This window comes from Petromyzon marinus, chromosome 37 (genome assembly GCF_048934315.1).
Source record: "Petromyzon marinus isolate PM22_M1 ecotype Great Lakes invasive population chromosome 37, UKy_Petmar_22M1.pri1.0, whole genome shotgun sequence".
Taxonomy (NCBI): domain Eukaryota; kingdom Metazoa; phylum Chordata; class Hyperoartia; order Petromyzontiformes; family Petromyzontidae; genus Petromyzon; species Petromyzon marinus.
This window is the reverse complement of record NC_133703.1, coordinates 15,068,434-15,091,751: the sequence shown is the minus strand read 5'-3', so window position 1 is coordinate 15,091,751 and position 23,318 is coordinate 15,068,434. Positions and strand designations below refer to the sequence as shown.

At 46.7% G+C, this 23,318-nt stretch overlaps 2 protein-coding genes across 3 annotated transcripts in view; one reads left to right on the top strand and one right to left on the bottom strand.

Moving 5' to 3' along the window:
• The window catches only part of CFAP52 (cilia and flagella associated protein 52), a 270,832-nt gene that overhangs the window by 126,640 nt on the left and 120,874 nt on the right, over positions 1 to 23,318 (top strand). The window lies entirely within an intron of this gene.
• Positions 7,217 to 23,318, bottom strand: part of LOC116949567 (melanin-concentrating hormone receptor 1-like) — a gene marked incomplete at its 3' end in the record, with an annotated part of 42,053 nt that continues 25,951 nt past the window's right edge. Inside the window, exon 3 of the mRNA XM_032966992.2 lies at positions 7,217 to 7,780. Within this exon, the coding sequence (XP_032822883.2) occupies positions 7,217 to 7,780 (564 nt within the window). The remainder of the gene's footprint in view (positions 7,781 to 23,318) is intronic.

The following is a 23,318-nucleotide window of genomic DNA, read 5'->3' as shown; positions in this document are numbered from 1 at the left end:
TCCCTGTCGCACCCCAAGGTGTACAGGGAATGGCTCTGACTCCCGGCCACGTAGTTTTACCCGGGCCCGCTCACTTAATGAAGGTCCTTAATGATTGTGAGCAGAGGGTCAGGGACTCCGAAAGCACGAAGAACAACCCAGTGCTCAGGCCTACTGATGGTATCATAGACCTTGACCAGGTCAATAAAGCAGAGATGTAGGTCTTGTTGGAATTCCCTATACCTCTGCTGTAGCAGACGGATAGAAAATATGGCATCTATGCAAGACCGCCCTTTCCTGAAACCACATTGGGACTCCGCAAGCCTCTCCTTAGCGTGCCTAGCAAGGCGATGTTGAATATTCCTTGCCAGGGCCTTTCCCGGCACACTGAGGAGTGAGATGTCCATGTAGTTGTTACAGTCTGTGCGGTCCCCCTTCTTAAAGAGGGGGACCACCAGGGCATCCTTCCAATCCTGCGGAACCCGTCCAGTGGTCCAGACTGTTGTTATGATGTCATCTAGGGCAGTCTGTGCACAAACGCCACCCTCCCTCAGCATTTCGCTTGGGAGATCATCTCTGCCCGGTGCATTTCCTGGTCTCAGACTCTGGATCGCCTTCAGTACTTCCTCAATTGATGGCACCTCAGCCAGCCACTCACAGGGGGTGACGTCTTCTTCCAATATTTGAGGCACCGCAACCTCAGCAGGGTCATCCCCACTTTGTGCCACGATGTTTTCCTGGCTGAGGGATTTCCCCTCCACCAGGACCTCACAGAAATGCTCAGCAAATCTGCAAACCTGTTCCTGGGGGTCAGAGATTGGATCACCGTTTTTTCCCCTAATGATGGTAAGAGGTCTGGCGCTGCAGATTACTTTTTTGATGGAGTTAAATAGGGATTTGTGATCGTGGGCCACTGAGGCAGACTCCATCTCCTCAGCAACCCGCGACCACCACCCATCCTTGCAGCGCCTCATGGCTCTCCGAACCTCCGAGCAAAGGCTGCGGTAAGCCTCCTCATTCTCTGACGTGAGATGCTGTAGACGATTAGAGTGGGCCTGTCGCTTTTTCTCAACCATCCTGAACACCTCCTCTGTCAGCCAGGGTCTCTGGGGAGGTCTGGACCGCGTACCCAAAGCAGCCATTGCAGCTGCATGAGTCACAGTCCTAAACCTCGCCCATTTTCCCTCGGCATCAGGAGAAGTGGGGTACGATGCTAACCCCAGCCGCAAGCGATGATGAAATTCTCTCTTGCAACTTTCATCAGCTAACTGAGACCAGGCCACCTTAGGTTGGAATGGGGTCTTGGGTGTACACCCACCACTGGAATGGAAGAATGGCAGGCGCATCTTACAGATGACGAGTCGATGGTCAGAGGGCAGATCAGCTCCACAGTAGGTCCTGGTGTCAAGGACATGGGCTCGCATCCGCTGATCAGTCACTATGTAGTCCAGCAGATGTTCTTGCTTGGACCCGGCATGCATCCATGGTGTTGTGTGGATGTGCTGATGCTGAAACAGCGTGTTGGTAATTTCAAGCCCATGGGCTGCACACAAATCTAGCAGCCTCCTACCGTTGTTATTGAGCTGATCTGGCCCATGCCTTCCAATCACTCCAGACCAGGTGCCAGCATCATGACCAACTCGGGCATTGAAGTCACCCAACAAGATGGCTCTATCCCGAGGGGCCACTTTAGCCAGCACCAGTGACAGGAGGTCATAGAAGGCATCTGACTCATTGGCCTTGCCTGCATCCCTCCACGGATGTTCGTCTTCGGTGGGGGCATAAGTAACCATGACCACCACTCCTTGCCTCCGGTTGATGAGAAGGCGAGCCCAAAGTAGCCTGGGGCTTACAGCTTCCCACACCTCACCGCCACGCTCCCACGCCCCCTTCATTCTTTTGTTCAGAAGAAGAGCCACACCCTGTTGTTTTCCAGTCTCCTGCCCCGAGTAGAGGACTGTCCACCCCTCATGGTAATAGGAGCCAGAGCCGGTCCACCGGACCTCCTGAATGCCACAGAGATCCAGGCGGTACCGGTCCAGCTCCCGACAGAGGAGTGGCACCCTCTCCTCCGCAGTGAGCATTCGTACATTCCATGTGGCCATCCGTAGTGGCTTGACGTTGTTTCTGGAGGAGCCCCGAGGGTAAAGATTCAATCTCCTGGCTCCGCCAGATGGGGTTTGGCCAGGAGACATCATAGACGCCTGGCCCCCCGGGGCCTCCGGCACAAGCTTATTAGTTAGATATTTTAGTCGTGGTTTAGTGGTAATTTATTGAAGGTGGAGAGGTTACCAGCCCCTCGCACCCGTCCAGAGCCCCCATTTAGCCACTGTGGTGGTCACAGACGCCATGAGGGGAGAGGGCCAATCGGAATTGGCCCTCCCCCCACAACACTGTCCACAACAGCGTTGCCCGTCCGGCACCGCGAGGAGGTAGGGGGTTGTTTTTGCCAGAGGCACACACACACATTGACTCACACACACATCGACTCACATGCACACATGCACCTACACAAACACAAAGTGATGGACTTACACAGTAAAATGGAGCCGCACACACACATTGACTGACACACTGATATATCAAGTCATGCACACACACATCGTAAATAGTACTAAATGTACTAATGTACTTTTAAAAGTTTAGTTGCCTACGCACACACACAGACCACGCACACACATTGACTAACACACACACATCGACTGACAGACAGATAGATCAAGTCATGCACGCACACAGATGTAGACAGACACACATGGTGGCAGACACGGACAGGGACTCACACGCAGACAAGGACCTAGAGGCAATAAATAATATATAAATATAGATAAAGGTAAATGGTAGTAGCAAGCACACAAACATTATGATTGTAATATTTGCGAGGTGAATCGTTCAAATTAATGGTTCTAGCAACGTTAGTTGACACAAAAAGATAGTAATAATGTCCAAGGGCAATGAAAAAATATTAGGTGTGAGTACACAAAAATAAGTTTGAATATTTCCAAGGTGTTTTTTTAAATGTCAGGTTTCTTTGTAAGCGAGTTTAGTGAAATAAGCAATGAATGGATAGAATAGTGTTCTGCACAGTAATATTATCAATGTGTAGTGGAAATACACATGGGTAAATTGGCCATATACAGTATATACAGTGTGGGTCATGTAAGGTCGGGCAGGTGATGAAGTCACGGGTGGCGTAAACAAGACAAAGTAATTAAGGGAGTCAAGGGACGAGGGTTGTGATTGGTCGAGAGGCTGTTAGCGTTAAGTGGCGGCGTCACGGAGTCTGGGCCGTTGGACAGGTGCGGAGCTGGAGGGAAAATGACAGCGAGGCACGTGGCAATTAATTAAGGCTGATTGGAAAGGGGATAAAAACGGTAGGTGATTTGGACGGCGGGGGAGTTGGCGAGAAGTGGAGACAGCAGCGGGTAGAGAGAGATGCGAAGAGTGGAAGCCGGTAAGTGTTAGTGGGAAATAGATTGAGAGCCGAACCCAGAGGACAGTAAATAGCGATAGCGAGAGTTAGCGTTAGCAGAGTGGAGATTACGGTATAGGTAGGTACAGGGAGAGTTAGCGATAGACAAGTCACTGTGTGTGAAGAGATAGACAAGTCACTGTGTGTGAAGAGATAGACAGGTCACTGTGTGTGAAGAGATAGACAGGTCACTGTGTGTGAAGAGATAGACAGGTCACTGTATGTGACGAGATAGACAAGTCACTGTGTGAAGAGATAGACAGGTCACTGCGTGTGAAGAGATAGACAGGTCACTGCGTGTGAAGAGATAGACAGGTCGCTGCGTGTGAAGAGATAGACAGGTCGCTGCGTGTGAAGAGATAGACAGGTCGCTGCGTGTGAAGAGATTGACAGGTCGCTGCGTGTGAAGAGATAGACAGGTCGCTGCGTGTGAAGAGATAGACAGGTCGCTGCGTGTGAAGAGATAGACAGGTCGCTGCGTGTGAAGAGATAGACAGGTCGCTGCGTGTGAAGAGATTGACAGGTCGCTGCGTGTGAAGAGATTGACAGGTCGCTGCGTGTGAAGAGATTGACAGGTCGCTGCGTGTGAGGAGATAAAGATAGAACCACTGTGTGTGTGGGGAGTGAAGAAGAGACTGTGTGGAGACAAGGAGTATGAGCGGACGGTGCTGAGGGGAATTCGAGTGTTCGAGTTGGCGGAGCGTGGAGAGGAGAATTTATAGTGTGTGCGGAACGATGGAAATAAAAGAGACAGTGGAAGAAAGGCGATTGTCGTCCGAGTGAATCCAAGGCACTACAAATATAATAAAAGGAAGGTGAGTATGTAGAGATTCATGTGCACCTAGTTTTGCACTGAAATAAATCTCTTAACAATGGGCAAGGTAAGTAAGCAATATTATATGCGCCCAAACTGAAACAAACATTGAAATATTATCAAGGTGAATATGAACTTAGCAGGTTTCTATGTATGTGAGTTTAGCAAAAGAAGCGAGGAGAAATAATATTTTTCTGCACGCAAACTTTCGTAATGTAATGTTTGGAAGATGATCATTGTAATCATAGGTTGCAATGTACGTGAGTTTAGTGAAAGAAGCGAGGAATAGAAATGTCAGTTGTCTGCACACAAACAGTATTAATGTAATATTTGCAAGATGGTGATAGAAAGCGTATGTTTCCATGAAGGTGAGTTGGCAAATTCAAAATAAACGACCAAGTGAATTTCTAAAAATGAAGTTGTGAGCAGTCAAACAAAAAAAAATGTTGTCCGCACACAAACGTAGGGAATGTAATATTCGGAAGGTTATTAGAAAAAAAAACGGGGTCGCTATCAAGGCGAGGTTATGGAAGAAAGAAAAGGATATTGTGCCCAACATTGGCGTGGGTGAAGCCTCGTCTCTTGCAGAGCCCTCGGCCGGACCTCGATATCCCAGCCGGGCGAGGTGTGACCTTGGCAGGCTGGGGGCTGGGCCGCTCTCCCCCGTCCGCGCTACAATAATACACTTTAAGCGCTATAATAAGAATATCTAGGGGCTCTATAGTAGTTTGAGGACGCGGTGGGGTGGGGTGGGGAGAAGAGGACATCGCACTGTGAAGAAATAACGGAAGTGTTTTGTGTGCTTTTGCTGCATGTGTAACGTGAATGAAAATGTGTGCCGATCGTGTGTGCGTTGCTACCTGCACCGATCGCGCATGTGGATTGCTAGGGGCTACCCGAGTGGACGTTGAGCGCAAGTGCAGCCTGCTGCATTGGCATTCCCCGAGCGGTGACAAGAAATCAATAAATCATTCCAAAACGAATGTTTAAATAAAGAGAAATTGCAAAAAAAAACGCTATTTAACTAATGTAGATGTAGTGGAGTAGAAAGGTGCGTATTGCATGGAAACAGAGACACAGTGCAGGTTATGTTGGGTCAGCCTGTTGTGAAGGCAAAGTCATTGGGGTTCATGTTGGGTCAGCCTGTAACGAAGGCAAATACAGTGCAGGTTACGTCGGGGCAATTAAGCTGGGAGAGCCAAGGACGGCTGTGATTGGTTGGGGCTGTTGCCGGGGCTGGAGAGGCGTCTGGAAGTCTGGCGAGAAGCACGTGTACGGATCACGCGGGGTGCCGTTGGGACGCGGACTAATTAATTGGGGCGTAATGAGAGCAGGGATGAATTTGGGGGGTCGGCAATTGGAGCGGGAGTTGGTTGGGAGCTGGACGAGGCAAGACGTGGAGTTTGGAGGAGAGTGGGGGACAGAGTTTGGAGACAGAATTGGAGACGGAGTTTGGAAACAGAGTGTGGAGCGAAGCTGAAGAAGAGAAACAGCTAGCAGTAGAGAGAGCGTAACGATAGCGGAGCTGAAGAAGAGAAGTAGTTAGCAGTGGAGAGAGCGTAGCGATAGCGGAGCTGAAGACGCTGTGTGCGGAGTCGCTGAATGCGGAGCAAGCGAAGTAATGGTGGGGAAGTGGAGAGACAAAGGTGGCGAACGAGTGGAGTGAAGCACGGCGAGCCGTGGCGACTAGGTTACTGTAGAATGTGGAGGACATGCTGAGAGTTGTAAATAAAGCGGTGTTCGGAGAAAGACAGAAGTTGTCCGAGTGAAATCGAACACTACATGCAGGTAACGGACAGGAAAACGGAATAGCGCTTGCCCACTGCGGGGCTTATGGCATGGTAGCTGGCAATTTTTTAATGTAAACCCCACCGTTTGAGAGCCAAATCCCTAGCAAGCGTGCGTGCGCAAACAGACAGACGGACGGACAGACGAACAAAAAATGCGTTTTATAGGCTAGATATACTGAGTCTTCCTTTTCAGCTGGGTATAAGTGGTAGTAGTAGAGTGATCAGTGTGCTGTGCTATGAACCCACCATGAACTCACTGCAACCCAAGTTTGATTCTTGGCCACGGCTGACATTGGTGGCAAGTGATATCAGGAGCGATCCTGGTCCTCACTTCACCAAACTTATGAAGGTCTTCAATTTTTTTGTTAAATGTGCTTGTGCACTACTGCCTAACTCAGCGTCACAATTTCTGATAGATCAAAATAAATTGCTTTGCTGTGGTGTCCAATAGCACGAAAGAACGCTCCGTCATGGCGGACCAGTTGGGGGTGTGTGTCTTCACGAGACACATTCCCGAAAATAATATATACGTCGAAATTATTGCTCGCAAAAGACAACAGGGCATTTGTGAGCATTTTGATTTACTCGAACGCGTTTTCAATATGGGTGTTCTCAAACGATCGCCGTCACGTTTTTTTTTATTCTCGCTCTGAATGAAAATTATTCTCACGTAATTAAAGCCCGCCCACCAAACTTTCTTCTCGTGGTTTGTAAGCTATACATTGAAGTTGTGCATGCATTATTTTAGGCAGAATATAGGGAGGCTACAGCATCGCTTCCTGAAGGCCCCGTAACATCAACACCTGCACGAGCCGGCCGGGACACCAGTCGTTGCCTTGGCGACCGCGCATCCTCCAAGTCCCTATTGTCATGCCGCTCCGCCGGCTCACCCGCAAGCGCGTCAATCCTCCTCGCCGCCAGTGGCGGCGGCGGCGGCGGAGGCGCCGCTCACAACGCGCCACCCCGGGCGCCGGTGCTCGCCCGCACCTCTAAGGACAGGGGGCAGTGGCAGCAGGGGCCGGAGCTCTGCTCGCGCGCGCCCGCCCAGCGCGCCTCGTCCGTCACGCTCTCCAGCCGCAGCGTCGACTCTCCCCCCTCCCCTTCCTCGCCGCCGCCGCCGCCGCGCGCGCCGCGTCCCCCTCCTCCGCCACCCCCCGCGCACGAGGAGCCGCGCCGGCCCTCGGTGCGCTCCGACCCCAGCGGCCGCTCGCTCGCCGCCTTGGGCAGGCTCTCCATCTCCCTGTCGGGCTCGCGCTCCAACTCGCCGCCCCCCTGCCGGCGCTCGACCCTCGCGCCCCGCCCGGCGCCGGCTCCGACGCCGTTGGAGCCGGCGCCGCCGCCGCCGCCGCGGGCCCTGCGGCGGCACGAGCACGCGGCGGCAGCTACGCGGCGGCGGAAGGCAGCGCACATGGCCATGTAGACGAAGGGGTTGAGGCAGCTGTTGGCGTAGCACAAGCTGATGGCCACGTTGTAGGCGCGCAGGAACGCGTCCGAGCCACTCGGCGCCGAGGAACCCTGCAGCTGCAGCAGCTGCAGGGCGTAGAAGGGCGCCCAGCACACGAAGAAGACGAGGCAGATGGCGATGGCGAAGCAGGTGACCTTGCGCGTGCGGGCACGCACGCCGCGGTTGTGGCCCGCAGGGACGATGGCCGAGTGCAGGCGCTGCAGGATTCGCCAGTAGGCGGCCGAGATGACGAGGAGCGGCAGCGCGAAGCCCAGCACGAACTGCGGGGAAGGTGGCGGAAAAGTTTGGGGTGGGGGAGCGCGGATGAGTTTGTGCGGCATTGCATGAGGAAGCGACGGGAACAAGGGATACATGGTCGCAGGATTAAACAGTTGTATGCAATACAGTTGCAAAGCTGAGAAAGTAAAATGTGAAAGGTGGCTGGGTGGCGCACGGATGGATCTAATGCCGTCACAAGTTGTGGGTCATTGTCGCTGCGCTGTTCGGTTTTTAATTTTGGGCTGTCACGTGAGACTCCTACAAATTGACGTGCTAATGTGTTTGCACAAGCGAAGCAATTTACAGAACGTGGGTTTTACTCTTAATCTGATGAGCTCCGAGTGCGAAGACTCATCCTGGATAGAGAGGCACTCAAAAAATCGCTCATCTGAAGATCTTGGTGGAAGTGCTGTCGAGTGGCCCTAAATTATGGCTGCATAACGGTACCAAGTGAGAGCAACGTTCCTGGTTTGGTATATTTGAGTTCACGGGCGGTCCCGTTTAGCCAGTTTCCCGGATATTTTACAAAATGAGATCTGCGGTGTGTGGAGCAGCAGCAGCAGCAATAAACAAAAAAATCAATACTGCAGAGAATGAGTACAGGGTCCTTAAGAAATATTTTCACAGCGAAAAAACGAGGTATTTAACGGTCGTAAAAGGAAACGCACGCAAAATCGAAAAAGAAAGCTCTAAAATAGTGAGAGCAAGAGGTGACGGGAAAAAGTTAGGTGCAGGTGCTAGCGAGCCCTATGATGGAGTCTAATAGGGACATAGAGAGGAGTGAATCGAGGGAACAAAGCTGTAGATAAGTAAAAAAATGTATAGGAATAATGATGCACTTCTGTTGTACGAGATGCATTGTCCTGTTATGGAGTTTTGTGTAAAGTCAAAGATACAAAGTCCTATTCGGGACCGAAACTCCATTGCAAAGCAATAGTTCCAAGTGGGGATTTCATGAAAGAAAAATGTTAATCCATTTTATTTACAAAACTTTTTGCGGTGCAAATCCTGTAAATAGTCGTGTCATTAACATTTTCAAAGAACGCCGCACAATGCGACCGGGCATCCGATGCGCATCAATCACAAAGGCCACGTGGCTGTTGCCATAATGAAAACCCAACACCGCCAGTGCACGTGTGCGTGTGTGTGGGAGCGGTGGTGGAGCAGTAAGCGCATTGTGCTACAAACCCGGTGGTCCGAGTTCGATTCTCGCTCACGGCCAACACCAGTGTTAGGGATTATCTGAACCAGTCCTGGGCCTCCCTTAGATTGACTCGGCCTCAAATGAGTACCTGGTGCGATGTGTAAACATTGCCACTAGGGGGACAAAAGCGGCCGGACGTGGTGTTGGCCATACTACCCCCTTGTGAACTATGCCGGCCTCTATAGGTGCTAATGGCACTTGCCTTGACAGACTTTGTTGGCTAAATTTCTTTGGGTTTTTTTTGTTATACATGTGTAGTGACAAAGCGCCAACTGATGTCCAGCAGCGGCAACTGCGGTGGACAGTTAGCGCACACGCCGTCGAGCATATACACGGTGTGTGTGCCGGCAGGGCGGAGGAACTGGGGCAAGGGTCACGGAAGACCTCATCGGGAAGTCCCTGGAACCCGCTAGTGGGTTCGAGAAGGGAGGCGTGGCCAGGGCGGAGCCAGGGTGGAGCCAGGCCGCACCGAGTGGAATAAAAGCAGCGAAGAGCGAGAGCTCCGGGCTGCCGGTTCTGGGAGTGGACTCGTCTCGTCGTCGCTGTCATCGTCGCCACCTTCGTCGCTGCCGTCTTCACTAGATCATTCAGCTAGTTAGTTACCAGATAGTTATTGGCTATCTCAGTCGACGCCGTCAGTGTAACACGATCAAGGTTGCGTCTAGGCTAGGGTATACGACATCGGAAGGAACTTGTGAACCGAAGAGTGTCAAAAAAAAAGGTGCCTCCTGCAACTACCTCGTCTCCAACTTGTGCTACACTACACATGTCGAAACAATATTTATGTTCAGGCCGTTTTGGCTTGTCTTGTTACGTCGTAGATTAGCTATGTAAAAGCGTGGTGCTAATTTGTTTATGTGAAATCTATATCAATTAATAGTATAACAATATTTTATAACCATGTGTGTTGAATGGAACATCTGGGCACACTGCTTAATTCCACAGTCGTCCAGAAAAGTGTGAAAGTCACATAAATAACAAAGAATTTGGAGGTGGCTCGTTATCTCCGAGGGATAATTCCCATGTTAGAGCACTGAGCTGACAGCACGGAAATCCTTGGATGTGATTTGCATGTTTAGCCGATTAACTTATTACAATTTCGTTTATTCTCAGGTAATAATAATAATAATCACGTCCCGCACCTCCAATTAGCACGGTTGGTGTACGTACGGTGTGAAAGTTCAACATAAATACATTAATTATAATACGAGTGGCACCACGGTGGCAAGATGTTAAATACCTCGCCTAGTATACAGGAGGTTGTGAGTTCGATCCCGACCCTGGCGCCTGTACATTTGGAGTTTCCGTGTTCTCCCCGTGGTCGCGTCCCCTAAACGCATGTTAAACGCATGTTAGAATTATAATTAACTTGCGTTTAGAGTATTTGGCAGCAAAATATTTCCACACAATAAGCCAAGCCAATAATTTCAGCAATCATTTGTGGCCAGGTCACTTCTGAAAAAGAGCTACATAGCTCAGGCCTTACCTGGTAAAATAAAAAAAATAGTTTAGCTTAAATAATAATACTTTACAACTCTGTTAATCTGCTGCTGGATGAAGTCTAATGGTTTAAAGGGTGAAGAGGTGGCACATAGGTTTGAAAGTTGCACTATGAATCCAGAAAACCTGAGTTTGATTCCCTGCCACAACTAACATGAGTGGTGGAGCGATATACCAAACAGTCTTGGCCACCCACCATTTCATCAACCTGCACTGACCAGCATTGTGAAGTATGGTCAAATCATCTTCCGTGATCGACACAACATGGGATGGGCTTCATCCATAGCTGCGATTAACAGAGCTGTACATTGTTATTATTACTTAGAAACGTATGTAATATTCATACTCTTGTCAAATCCTGTACTCGGAGCACTCAAAGTAATCTGCGTTTTTACATAACAAAATGCCAAGACAATATGCATTTTGATGGGGGGGTTTTCATATCCTCTATGATTTAAAGATTACTCTGGTGAAAGAATGACATTAATAGGAGCACAAATTGAAACGTTAGAGCAAATAAAAAAATCCGTGTCGGTCTTCTGTATTCGTTACTCCCACCTCTTCGGGGTAGCTATCCATCGTACGTCTTCCAAACTTTTTCTGCCGTTTCAATTCAATGCACTGTGTATTTGTTGCATGGAAAAAAAATCCCATTTAGCCAGTTACCAAACTAGTTTCGGTGGTAACACCGAACTGCAAATAAGTCAACGGGCCCAACCTGCTTACCAGAGCATGCACGACATTTCATTTGATAGGTTTCAAAGTCTGGCAGATGCTATTTATGGTTCAGGCACATACCAGTAATGCTTTGTAAACAGCATGAAATTCCACCATCTGTGGTTAAATGACAGCAGCGCACCGGAGGTAGTACTGTGATATTGTGTCGCCCTGCAGAGTACTGGTCTCCTGGCATTGGCATTTCCTTCGAGACAGCTCATGAGCCAAGTGGGTCAGTTGGTACCACTACCTGAGATGGCACACTCCACCATCACGTGGGCAGTGTACACCATGGGCGGAACAATGTTAGCGTTGTTACCATCTGTGATTTGCATACGTTGTATTTTCATATCCTATAGCACGGCTTTCGGCTCGGTAGTAGTACCGCAAAAAGTGGGGCGAAGCCTCTGAACGATGCCTTAAAAGAGATAGCTCCTGTGGCAATGGCACATCCATCAAACAATGGGAAAGCTGAGACTGCCAAAACTGCAGCCGTGCTCCTATAGCCGTAGACACTGAAGGAGGTTTTTTTTTTTTGGGGGGGGGGCATGTTTATCGCATCAACTGGTGACCATGGATGCGATAAAAGACGTGGCCCATTGTGCCGTGTATCGCCGAGATAAAGGGGCCGTACATAAATGAGTCATGCACCTGGGGGGGGGGGGTCAGACATTTGTGACGATGTGTGACGAGGGGAGGGGGGGCATGTTTATCACATCAACTGGTGACCATGGATGCGATCAAAGACGTAACCCATTGTACCGTGTATCGCCGAAATAAAGCACTTGTTTTTTTTTTATACCGAACTACTATATCATGCAGTGACATATCGTGGCGCCGGAACAATAGAAGTGTTTGGGGAAAATGACTCAGCGAAGAGGTGATTGCAGAACAAATACAGTGGAGCAAAAAGTGTTGGTTCATGGAGCTGTAAAGTACTCGTACATGTACAGCCCATTAGCCAATCCACATCCGAAGGCATCCTCACTGATTATATTGTCTGCATCGTTTCTGGAATTTAGAGAAAGCGTCATTTGCCAAGTGACTGCAAATCATCGTAGAATGTCCACACTCCGAAGACAATTGGCGACGTAGATAAAGGAAGGTTTCATGACATTTTACGGATCATTTTCGGTGATAACCAAATTGAGCAGTAGCTGTTGCTCACGCAGTGGTTTCAGTGTATTCTACTGTTTCTTTTTGGGTTAGTTAAAGCAGGAAAAATGTTCATTTTTAACAATAACCCTCCAACCACCCCAGAGTCAATCAAATCAAGTTGCTATGTCATGGGCAGATGTGTCGAATGATTTGGGTTTTTTCAGCAAAACCGCAATTTTGAAGAGCATGATTATGACAAAATGAACGAGAAACTGACTTAAAAGCTGAAATGATTGGTCAGGCTGTAACTAATCACTAGAGACACCTGATGACTGAAGGTGGCTGAATGGCAATATTACGATTCACTTTTGAAATTAAATAATGGTCGTTATTAATGTGCAACTGAAAAAAATACCTGGGAATGCATGATAAATCTACTTGCAGGAATATTTTCCCTTGTGCCCCCAAAACCAAATACATCAATTAGATGTTAACTCCCTCACCTTGTATGCATGAGGTCGTGGGTTCGATTCCATACACCCAGCCATCAGATTTACCATGGAAGTCGAAAAAGATGGCATGGTACCCTTGTTGGATGTCCTAAGTAAAAGGAGACCTGATGGTTCAATGAGCCACTCTGTCTACAGGAAAGCTTCCCATACGGATGCTTACTTAAAACCGGATTCCCACCACCATCCATCCCAGAAGAATTCCCTTATCAAGACTCTATACCATAAAGCCCAATGCATCTCCGACCAGGAACACATTGCCAGTGAACTCAAGCACGTACACCAAGCTCTCAAGGCTAATGGTTACTCCGACTACACAATCCGCAAAGCCATCACTCCAACCATGAAGAAGGATCCTGTTGAGGAGCCATTCAAAACCATCACCTTACCCTACATTGCGGGGGTCACAAAAAAGATCTCCAAAGTCCTGAATAAACACAAGATCCAGGTCCGATTCAACACAGTACATAAAATCCGTGATCTGGTTCCGTCGGTAAAAGATGTGGTTCCAGACATACAGTACCCGGGCGTCTACAAACTAAGTTGCCTCTGTGGTAGCAGCTACATTGGAGAAACCAAACGACATATCTCGGACCGCATCCGTGAACATAAAGCAGACTTGAAACACGGTAGGACTAACACCTCAGCCGTGGCAGATCACTGTTATAATTCAGTGGGCTCACATGACATTGACTTTTTCAAGACGGAGGTTATCTGCAAGCCATCCGGCTACCATGAGAGATTCGTTCATGAGGCCATCCACATATACAAACGGAGACAATTTCAACCGAGAAGATGGATTCTGGCTTAGTAACCATTGGAAAGACGTTATAAATCATTTCGGTTCTTGATTGACTGTATTTTACGGTGACTTTCAGACCGCAGTCCATTCGCTGGCACTGCCTCTTAGTACCTTTCAGACGACGGTCAATGGTATGGTTTATAGCATGTTGTATAATAATAAATAGTATAACAGTGTAATGTTTAACATAATTCATAAGGCAATATATAGTATCGTAATTGTATAGTGACTATACAGCAGTGTGGTATACAGTAGGGTTGGTAGAATAATACATAGTGTAATATTTCAAGTCTAATATTTTATAGTCAAGTATAGGGCAGTGTATAGTAATGCATTGTTTAATTCAAGGGTGGGGTTTGTCTATGGCAGTGTACTGTATATTACGGTGTATAGTCGTGTAATTTAGAAAAGAGTTTAGTTGGAGGCATATCAATATAATGCATAATGTTAGAGCTTACATTGGGCTGTGTATACGATATTATACAATGTAGTTTAGATTGAAAGGTATAATGTTGTAATGTATAGTAGTCTGGTTTATAGCATAGTTGTAATGCAACACAGGACAGAGCAGCGCATCGTGGCTGTTTCTCCCTCTCCCCCCTCCTCCGTTCCGAACATAGATGGACTCAAATTTCGATTTAAAGCTTTCGTGACTGTAAGCATTCATCTTCTTTGGTTCTTTCGGTAAAGTAACGTAGAATGAGAATAAAATAATAAAATAAAATAAGACAATAAAATTCTCACGACGTTTCGGCCACAACACAAGTAGCCCTCTGTCGTCCCGACAGTTTTGTTACTTCACCTGAAGAGGGCTACTTGTGTTGTGGCCGAAACATCGTGAGAATTTTATTGTCTTATTTTATTTTATTCTTTTATTCTCATTCTATGTGACTTTACCGAAAGAACCAAAGAAGATAGATGGACTCGTCCATCTGAACAAAGCTCGTCGCTTTCTGTGGTGCTAATCTCCCAGTTACATGCTGATTTCTGACTTTAACATCCTGTTAATCCAACACATTAACACAGCTATTTCAATGCTAAATCCTTCTGTTGATATGTAAACTCCTTCGTCAAGGCGCTCTGCTCCTCTCACCCAGCTTAAAAGACGCTGCCAATCTTGGCAGTTTTCACTAAAGCGCTGTCTTTCCGACAGTTCTGTCTCTTCACCTGAGGAAGTCTACTTGTGTTGTGGCCGAAACGTCGTGAGAATTTTATTTTATTGTTTTGTTCTTATTATTTTATTTCCATTCTACGTGACTTTACAGAAAGAACCAAGAAGATGAATCCCTGCAGTCACGAAAGCTTTAAATCGAAACACTACACTCTCGTTGACAAAGTTCCCTAACATTACACTTGCAACACGACCATATTCGGCCATGTCCCTCATGCCACACGAGTCTCTCCTTTCTCAGATGCTCCGGCTGATTTTTTCGCAATGATACATGTGGCCGGGTAATGTTGGATGAATCCCATTTAGACCAGGTCACGGAGGGCAGCTGACGGTGATGTATAGAAAATGCATGTTTAATGCTAACATTGACCCCGATTATAAGTTGAAGGTCGGTGCTCCGGTCGGTGCTCCCTGATTCCCCAAGAGAATCAGAGAATGATTTTGATTTAAAGCTTATGAATCAGAGAATGCTCACATAATTACCAATGTGAAGGTCATTGCGGGGAATAGATAGGCACGTTTACGCATGTGTTTAATTTTCTTCCCTACCGTATGCGTGCGAATTATAGTTATTTTTTCAGGTGCGCACACTGTTACTGTAGTCGCTCTCTTTCCAAATGCATTAAGAATAGTTTCTCACATTTTATATATATACAGTCTTACATAGTTAAAAGTAAATATTGTATACTTTGGTTCTATTCGGTAAAGTCACGTAGGTAAAAAATAAAACAACAAAAATCACGACGTTTCGGCCACAACACAAGTAGCCTTCTTCAGGTGAAGGAACAGAACTGTCGGGACGACAGAGCTTCAATGAACGCTGCTAAGATTCGTGGCGTTTTTTGTTGTTGTTTTATCTTTTACCTACGTGACTTTACCGAATAGAACCAAAGAGTATGGATCCTTGCAGTCACGAAAGCTTCAAATCTAGAAGTAAATATTGTACCACCAAAAAGTAATTTTATTGTACTATGCCCCAACATCTGTGCTCTCGGCCTTCATGTGCTGTGAAGAAGGCACCATTGGCCAAAACGTTGCCGATTATATATTTTCTTGTAAGGTGTTGTTGACGAGTGCGTTTGAAGTTTTTGTTAATTGTGCTCGTGCGCCACTGCCAACGCAGCTGCATCACCAAATAATTGTGTTTACGTGTGGCCAAACAACCCACCACAGTGTGGGGCGTTGAGGCCCTCATCCAGTTTAGTTCAGTTTTAGTTCAGTTTATTTTGGTATAGCCCTGTGAGCCATTCGGCTCTTGAATCGGGTGCAACCGCAACAAACAAAAACACGAACAAGAAAAAAAACATCTTAAAGTGACTATGTGACTGCGCAAATAGAAAATCCATGGGAAAAAAAACCAGCAAAAATATTCCTGAAAAAAGCACCGTACACCAACGCCGTGTGCAAAAAATCCCAGTAGGATGCAAGTCAAACAACAACGATAAGAACGTCTATACACAGCTTGTAATTTTTATTTTTTTATCGGGTGGACGACTGATATTTTAAAACCCTATAAGGATGAGATGCTGCTGTCTTGCTCGAGCGCTGGGAAACACTGTGCATAACAAGTGGCTGAATTGAGCATGATGCCGACATACAATAGTAACATGTGCTGTCAGGCAGCGGGAATGCCTCGTTAATAATACATTCTAGGTATTACACATTTATAGCACATATTTTATTTTTGTTAACAAGCGTTGGGTAAATCGCATACGTGTCATGTGAGGCGTGCAATTATATTTCTGCAGTATATATGTATGGAGTGTGTGTGTGTGGAGGGCAGTGGGGTGCCGTGGTTAGCACGCTCGTGTTGTGTACATGGCAAGCCTGAGTTTGATTGCCAGCCATGGCTTAGACATCATTGGCGAGTTATATCCCCACCAGCCGGTCCTGATCCTCCCCTAGATACTGGAGTGGTGTGTAACGGTCACTTAGTGAAATTAAGGCGGTCCGGAGTGGTATTAGACAAACCACCCATTCCCCATTCGCTGTTCCAGCCTTCATAATCACTGCACGCGACAACAGCACTTGCCCGAACAGCCTTTAAGGAGGATGTTTGTCAGCTATTTATTTACTTATTTAATGAAATCTTTTTAAAGGACATTCGTGAATATAAAAAATATATATTTAAAGCACCGCTAATTGGCAAACGAGAACTGTGTTTTGGGAAAATTGGATTTGCTCAGAGAAAATTCTGAGAATGTCAATTTTGATAAAAGGTTGAATTTTTTTGTCACCAATTACCAAGAGGGGTTTAAAGCAGCAGCCAATTAATTAGGCAGTGCGTGTCAGTGTGGATGTGTTGGGGGAAAACAACGTTCCTGATTGCATTATGAATATCGTGTTTCTTCGATGATTTCGATAATGTTACGAAATGGCTGCAATCCTCCTGTCTTGCACGTGATGAGCAGTTTCACATGTATATGTAAATATGCACGCATATATAGTAGTTGGGATAAAACGAGTCGAGCAATATCAATGAACAAAACATCAATGTGAACGGCGAACAATGTCCTGACAATTTAATAAAACACTGAATGAAGTTTTTTTTTAGATATCGTAACATATATATTTAAGTCGAGTGTCGTATTGTTCAAAATGAGCATAGGTAGAATATATAGAATAGATAAGGTTGTGTTCATTTCTCGAAGTGGGCCAAGCCAGTGGTGTAAATCCCGAATTCTTAGGCTGAGTTACTACGCTCTATCTCTCAAATAATCATCGTTGACAACCCACAGAGCAGTGATCATTTAGTGACCACAGAAGAATTATTGGCCGACAGTTGTACAAAGTGGCGCCATGGAGTGTCGTGGTTCGCGCACCGCACAATGAACCCAGCGACCAGAGTTCGAATTTCAGACATGACTAACATTACTAGTGAATGATATCTGAACCAGTCCTGGGCCTTCCTCCCTTCACAAGCTCTCACTGATCATTGTGGTGAAGCACGGTCAAACAACCAACCATGACCAAAAAAGCATGGACAGGCCTTCATCCACCAGTGGATTTTTTAATTGCAAAAAAAAATTCCCACGATAATTGTTAATTGTATAAATTATGAATGACCATTATTGTTTGAAATGTATAAACACCACATTTCATATCCGTATTCTGTACGGTCCAGCACATGAGAGGATGCGCCTAAATGTCACATAATTTGCTCCATTGCGACAGGGTGCCGCTGAGTCGAATTGTTGTCTCTGAATGCATCCGTCTAAACTAAATAACCAGCTGGGCTGTTCATCAATCGGTGTGCTCACAGCTGGAGCAGTCCGCATGCAGACAAGAGCTGCTTTCCAGCAGCCAAGCCTGTAATTTCAGCAGGGAATCCCCATCCGTGCAGCATGTGCCGTGAAGAGAGAGGCAGTTTGCAACACAGTAGGTGACCGCATGGGTATCACGGTCCACATCAGAGGCATGGGCAATGGGGAGCCAAAACAAGAGTTTTTTTCACCTCCCCACCCCGCTTCCAATGCCCCGGAGATATATTAAGATTTCAAATTGTCATTATATCATACACATGAAATAAAGCCACATTATTTCAATGGATTGCTCTCGTTAGTAACGTCTGGCAAACCCAGCAGCATTTAACACGCCGCAGGCTTTTGTGACTGATGTTATGATTCACGAATGATTTTTTGGTGCGGATCGTGTGAGTAAAATGTGTGTCGTGCACTCTCCTCCACCCGACACGGCCATATAAATAAAGTTGTCACGTGAACAGACGCGTTCATGAATTCCTAATGCCACATTCTCCAGATTTCAAGATACCCCAGAAAGACACACCCCAAACTTGTGCCCAGTGCAATGAGGTTAAAATAAAAAAGGTACACACACACCTACCAGATTATGACAGACACCTTTAACTTTTGTTCTAAAATACAGGGGGGGGGGGGGGAGCACATCTTAAATGCTGGAGAATGTATTTTTTTCACTGAAAGTTTTATCCAACTGCGCCACATTGCAGTTTTCAAAGTTTCCAAATGGTTTCCCACGTAGTTTCTGCGTACTGTATTCTGGTTCCCCATGGCAAAAAAAAACCAACGCAACATGAACGAGGTAACATTTACCGATTATTATTTGTACTTTCCTTCCAGGCTTAGAAGTGTTTTTGTGTTGCTTTAACATGTTTTTTCTTATTATTTTGTTTCGCGCATTCTCCGCCGTTGGCGTTAATGAGTTGTACCCCAATATTCAAATGTTCCCCCCCCCCCCCCAATATATTGCTATAAAAAATAATTGCTATGCTATGTAAATAAAAACAACAATTTGCTAAACCTTGGCCACAATATCTGGACTTGTCTTCATATAAATCAATGCATAGATTTCTGTTTATATTATTGTGGTTATGGTTGTACTTTATTAATCCCTAATCTCTGCCATTACATACAATGAAACAAGTAATGGTAAAAAAGTCGAAAAATTGCAATGTAATACAATACATTATTAGACATTATTGTAAAAAAAAAAATCAATCCCAGATGTTAGTGATTTTTTAAATATTTTAGGCAGGAAATTAGTTTTCAAATTTAGATATTTTTCTGGGGGGGGGGGGGGGTCCCCCAGACCCCCTGGAAGATTTGGTCCCCCCAATGTTGACTCCATGGCTACGGCCTTGAGTTGTACCTGTTAACACATTCTTGTCTAACAAAGTCCTCACAAGTTTATGTTAAACAAAAAAGTTCGTTATTTTTTTCATGCCTTTTTGGTGAAGGGGGAGTTGTTTGGGCAGACTTCACCCACACAACATTGGACCTTTCTTGACAGTATCAAAGTATAAGAATAGGTTGTACCCTTTCTGACAATAAAACATGTGTCGACCAATTAAACTGATGGTGTAGACCAATCAGTTTAAAATACAATGCACCGTATATTACCAGAGCGTGTTTTTGTTTGCATGTTCACCACGAGTACGTGTGGTCAATGCAGACATAATGCCTTGCAAAAGGTTTCTGTTTGGCGTTTGAACGTCTTAACACAAACTGTTTAATTGCCAGAAAGAGTAAAACCCCTATTCCTATACCTTCCCCCGCATACTTGGTGAGCACGAGTTGGTGAAGTTAGAGGCCGCACAGAACTTCTCCAGATATCGCTCGTCAAAGGCGGGAATCAAACCCATCATATCCAGCCCACAGTGCAATGCGCCAACCACACCATCATTTGGCTTACTTGACTATAGCTGTTAAGATTCATATTATTGCAAGCGTGTTTTTTTTTAGTCGCTGCCAGATTAACAAGTTATTGTGAGAGACACGACTAGTTGGGATCTACCCACACAACACCGATGTTGGTTAACTGAAGCCAGCGATCTAACCCAAGTCACCGAGTTCATAACACAAGGGCACTTAACGCTGTCCCACTTGCCGATGAATGTGCCAAATTTAACAGAAATACATTACCATAACCACGGTTTTTTCATCTGCATAATGTCCTACGTACAAAAAACCACACACGATTACTTAAACATTAACAGCACGCTGCTGTGATTGTATAAGGAATGGTGAGGTATTTAGAGCTCGGCTGGAATTTACATTCGGTTCTCATGACTCATTCATGCCATGACTGATGACCAATGATGATGCCAGTGTCTGCGCCAAGCTCCCCTTTGGCGCTCCGTGTCCACGCGTTAACGTCGTGTAGTTGGGTCCTTCAAGCACCGCCTGTGCCACCACAGTGGACTTGTCCCAAAAACGCTCGGGTTTTATTTTTCTCGACAAGAGCCAATTATGTTTGTGCATATGCGAAGGAGCGGTAGTATAGCGCTTGGCGTCCTGCACCCACAGAAACCGGCAGCCTGAATTCGATTGCCACTCACGGCCAATAACAGTGGCGAATTATTTCCACCACCCCCAGGTCGACTCAGCCTTAAATGAATACCTGCTGCAGTGTGTAAACATTGCCACTTTGGAGGCAAGGGCAGCCGGGCGTGTTGCTGGCCACCCACTATCCTCGTGTGTCGTGCCATCTGTCAAAGGTTCTCACTAACAGCACGTGCCCCAAAAGTCTGTTAAAGTCCTGTGGATGCATAAGCAGAGGTGGTAATTGTTTGTTTTCGCACTGCCTTATGAACCCGATAACTTTAGTTCTATTATTATTATCAGCCACAGCTAACACCAGTCGGGCGAGTGGTAGAAGAGGTGGTCCTAGACCTCACCTTGGTTCATTCAGCCTTAAACGAGTACATGGTCAGGGTACAACCATTCCTGTCAATGCACCTGTTCAATGAGAGCCCACCCGCTCCGTGTGTCGGTTAACTGACCATACTTCAGCACGCTGGTCAGTGCGGTGTTGGTGTAGTGCAAATGAGCGAACCGGGGCTGTTTGTCTCAGCAATGGAGAGACAAAAGTGGCCAGGTGAGGTACTGACCACACCATGTCCCCCTTCCACAAGCCATAATATGTGCTCGCTAACAACACTTGTATCAACAGTCTATGTAGGTATACTGGGGGGGGGGGCGCTGTCTTTGCCTGTGCCTGATGGTAATAATAATGAGCATTGGTGGCAAAGGATATATTTGCGCCTATATTTATACCCGGCAAGGTCAACTTGGGTGCAAATCCACATCTGGTGGTGGGGTGTGTGTACATCGGTTCTCGGGAGAAAACGATTGCAGGCTTTGGTGCACGTAGCTGGTACAACACGTCTGCCGCCGCCTTGGGGGCTGTCCATAAATGACGTCACGCGATTTTGGACGATTTTTGACCCCCCCCCCTCGTCACACGGCGTCACAAAAAGTCAGACCCCCCTCAAATATGCGGTCACAAAGCTCTGCCCACCCCCCAAAAAATATATATAAAACATGCTTCAAATCGCTTTAAACTATTGTTGTCATTGTAGTGCGTATTTAATGTGGCGCTGCACTCTGATGTTGTAGGCGAAAACATTTATTAAAAAGTCTATTTAATTAAGTAGAACGTGTTGTCTATATTTATTTAAAGTTGCGCATGTTGATGTGACGTCACATTTCTAAACCTCCCCCCCCCCCTCGTCACACATCGTCACAAATGTCTGACCCCCCCCCCCCCGAGATGCGTGACGTCATTTATGGACGGCCCCTTGCCACTGGCAATGATGTACACGTCAATCGACTCAAGTTCCGACTCCCCCCCCCCGCCCTTCTGGGATCGTGCTTTCACCATCTTAGAATCTCGCATGAGTGGGGGGGGGGGGAAATAAAGACAAGCCATTGTGGGCCATTCAGACAAAACCATAAACCGTGTAGTAAAACCACTGTAGCCTCGCGCTCCTGCAATGGATGAGGAACCGCACAACTGCACGAACTCCCTCCTGAAGGCCTCGCGTGGCTAGTAGACCTCGACATTGGCATTTAGCTCGTGAACATATTGCCATGCGCATGAAAGAAAAGTCCACAGATGAATGAAGGCTTTCCCATACCCTATGGGGCCATGGGAGGCTATTGGAATTGGACCACGATGGACCATGCTGGTTTGTCAGTATAGGAGCAAATTAATGAACTGTTTAGCAGAAACAATGTTTTTTTATGTCTAGCTTGTTACACGTTATCTGTTGCTTCCCCTTCCTTTAGAAAGCCGCACTGTATTCTGGTTTCTTTAATGACAATAAAACGTGTATTTTTTTTTACTTTACCAGCTAAGGCCTACTGAGCTATATAGCTTTACTTTCTCAGACGAGACCTGGCCACAAATGATAGGTCAACGAAATGTATAGCAGTCAAATACTCTCAATTCATGTTCAACATAAATGTGGAGGGAAAACCCGGAGGACCCAGTGAATAATCCACGGGGAGAGAGACATGCAAACTCAAAATATAGAGGCGTGAGGGTCAGGATCCAACCCACGCCCTCCTGTAGAGGTCGACCGAAACTGAATTTCTGGTTTCGGCCAAAACAGAAACTATGCCGAAAAAGGCAATTTGCCAACTTTCGGCGCCGAAACCGAATTTCGGTCTGCCTCTACCCTCCTGTACACCAGGCGAGGTAGTTAACGTGTCTGCTGCCCACCATACAGTGCACAGCCTATACCACCTGTCACGCATGCTGGTCACCCATCCAAGCACGATGCAGGCTCAAACCTGCTTAGGCCGCAAGATCGGGTCCCGGCTACTTTGTTGTCAGCACAGCTATGAACAAGTGTTAGTGTTGCTAATGTACGTGTGTTTGTGCATGCATTGCGGTAGAGCGATAGTGTAGCGGTTAGCGCACTGCACTATGAACCCCGCTGTCCGGGTGCGATTCCTGCTCACGGCCAGCACCGGTGACAATTATCTGAACTGGTTCTGGGCCTCCCCTAGATCGACTCAGCCTCAAATTAGTTCCTGGTGCGTTGTGTAAACATGGCCACTCAGGAAACAAAGGCGGCCCGGCATGGTGCTGGCCACCAACGCCCTTGTGTGCTCTGCCAGCCTTCATAGGTGCTCACTACCAGCACTTGCTCCAACAGTCTGTTAAGGCTACACGGGGATCTTTGTCCTTGTGATAACTCCTTCGGCTGGATTTCGGTTCTGCTCACAGCCAACATCAGTAACAGCGAATTTATGAAATGATCCTAGGCCTCCCC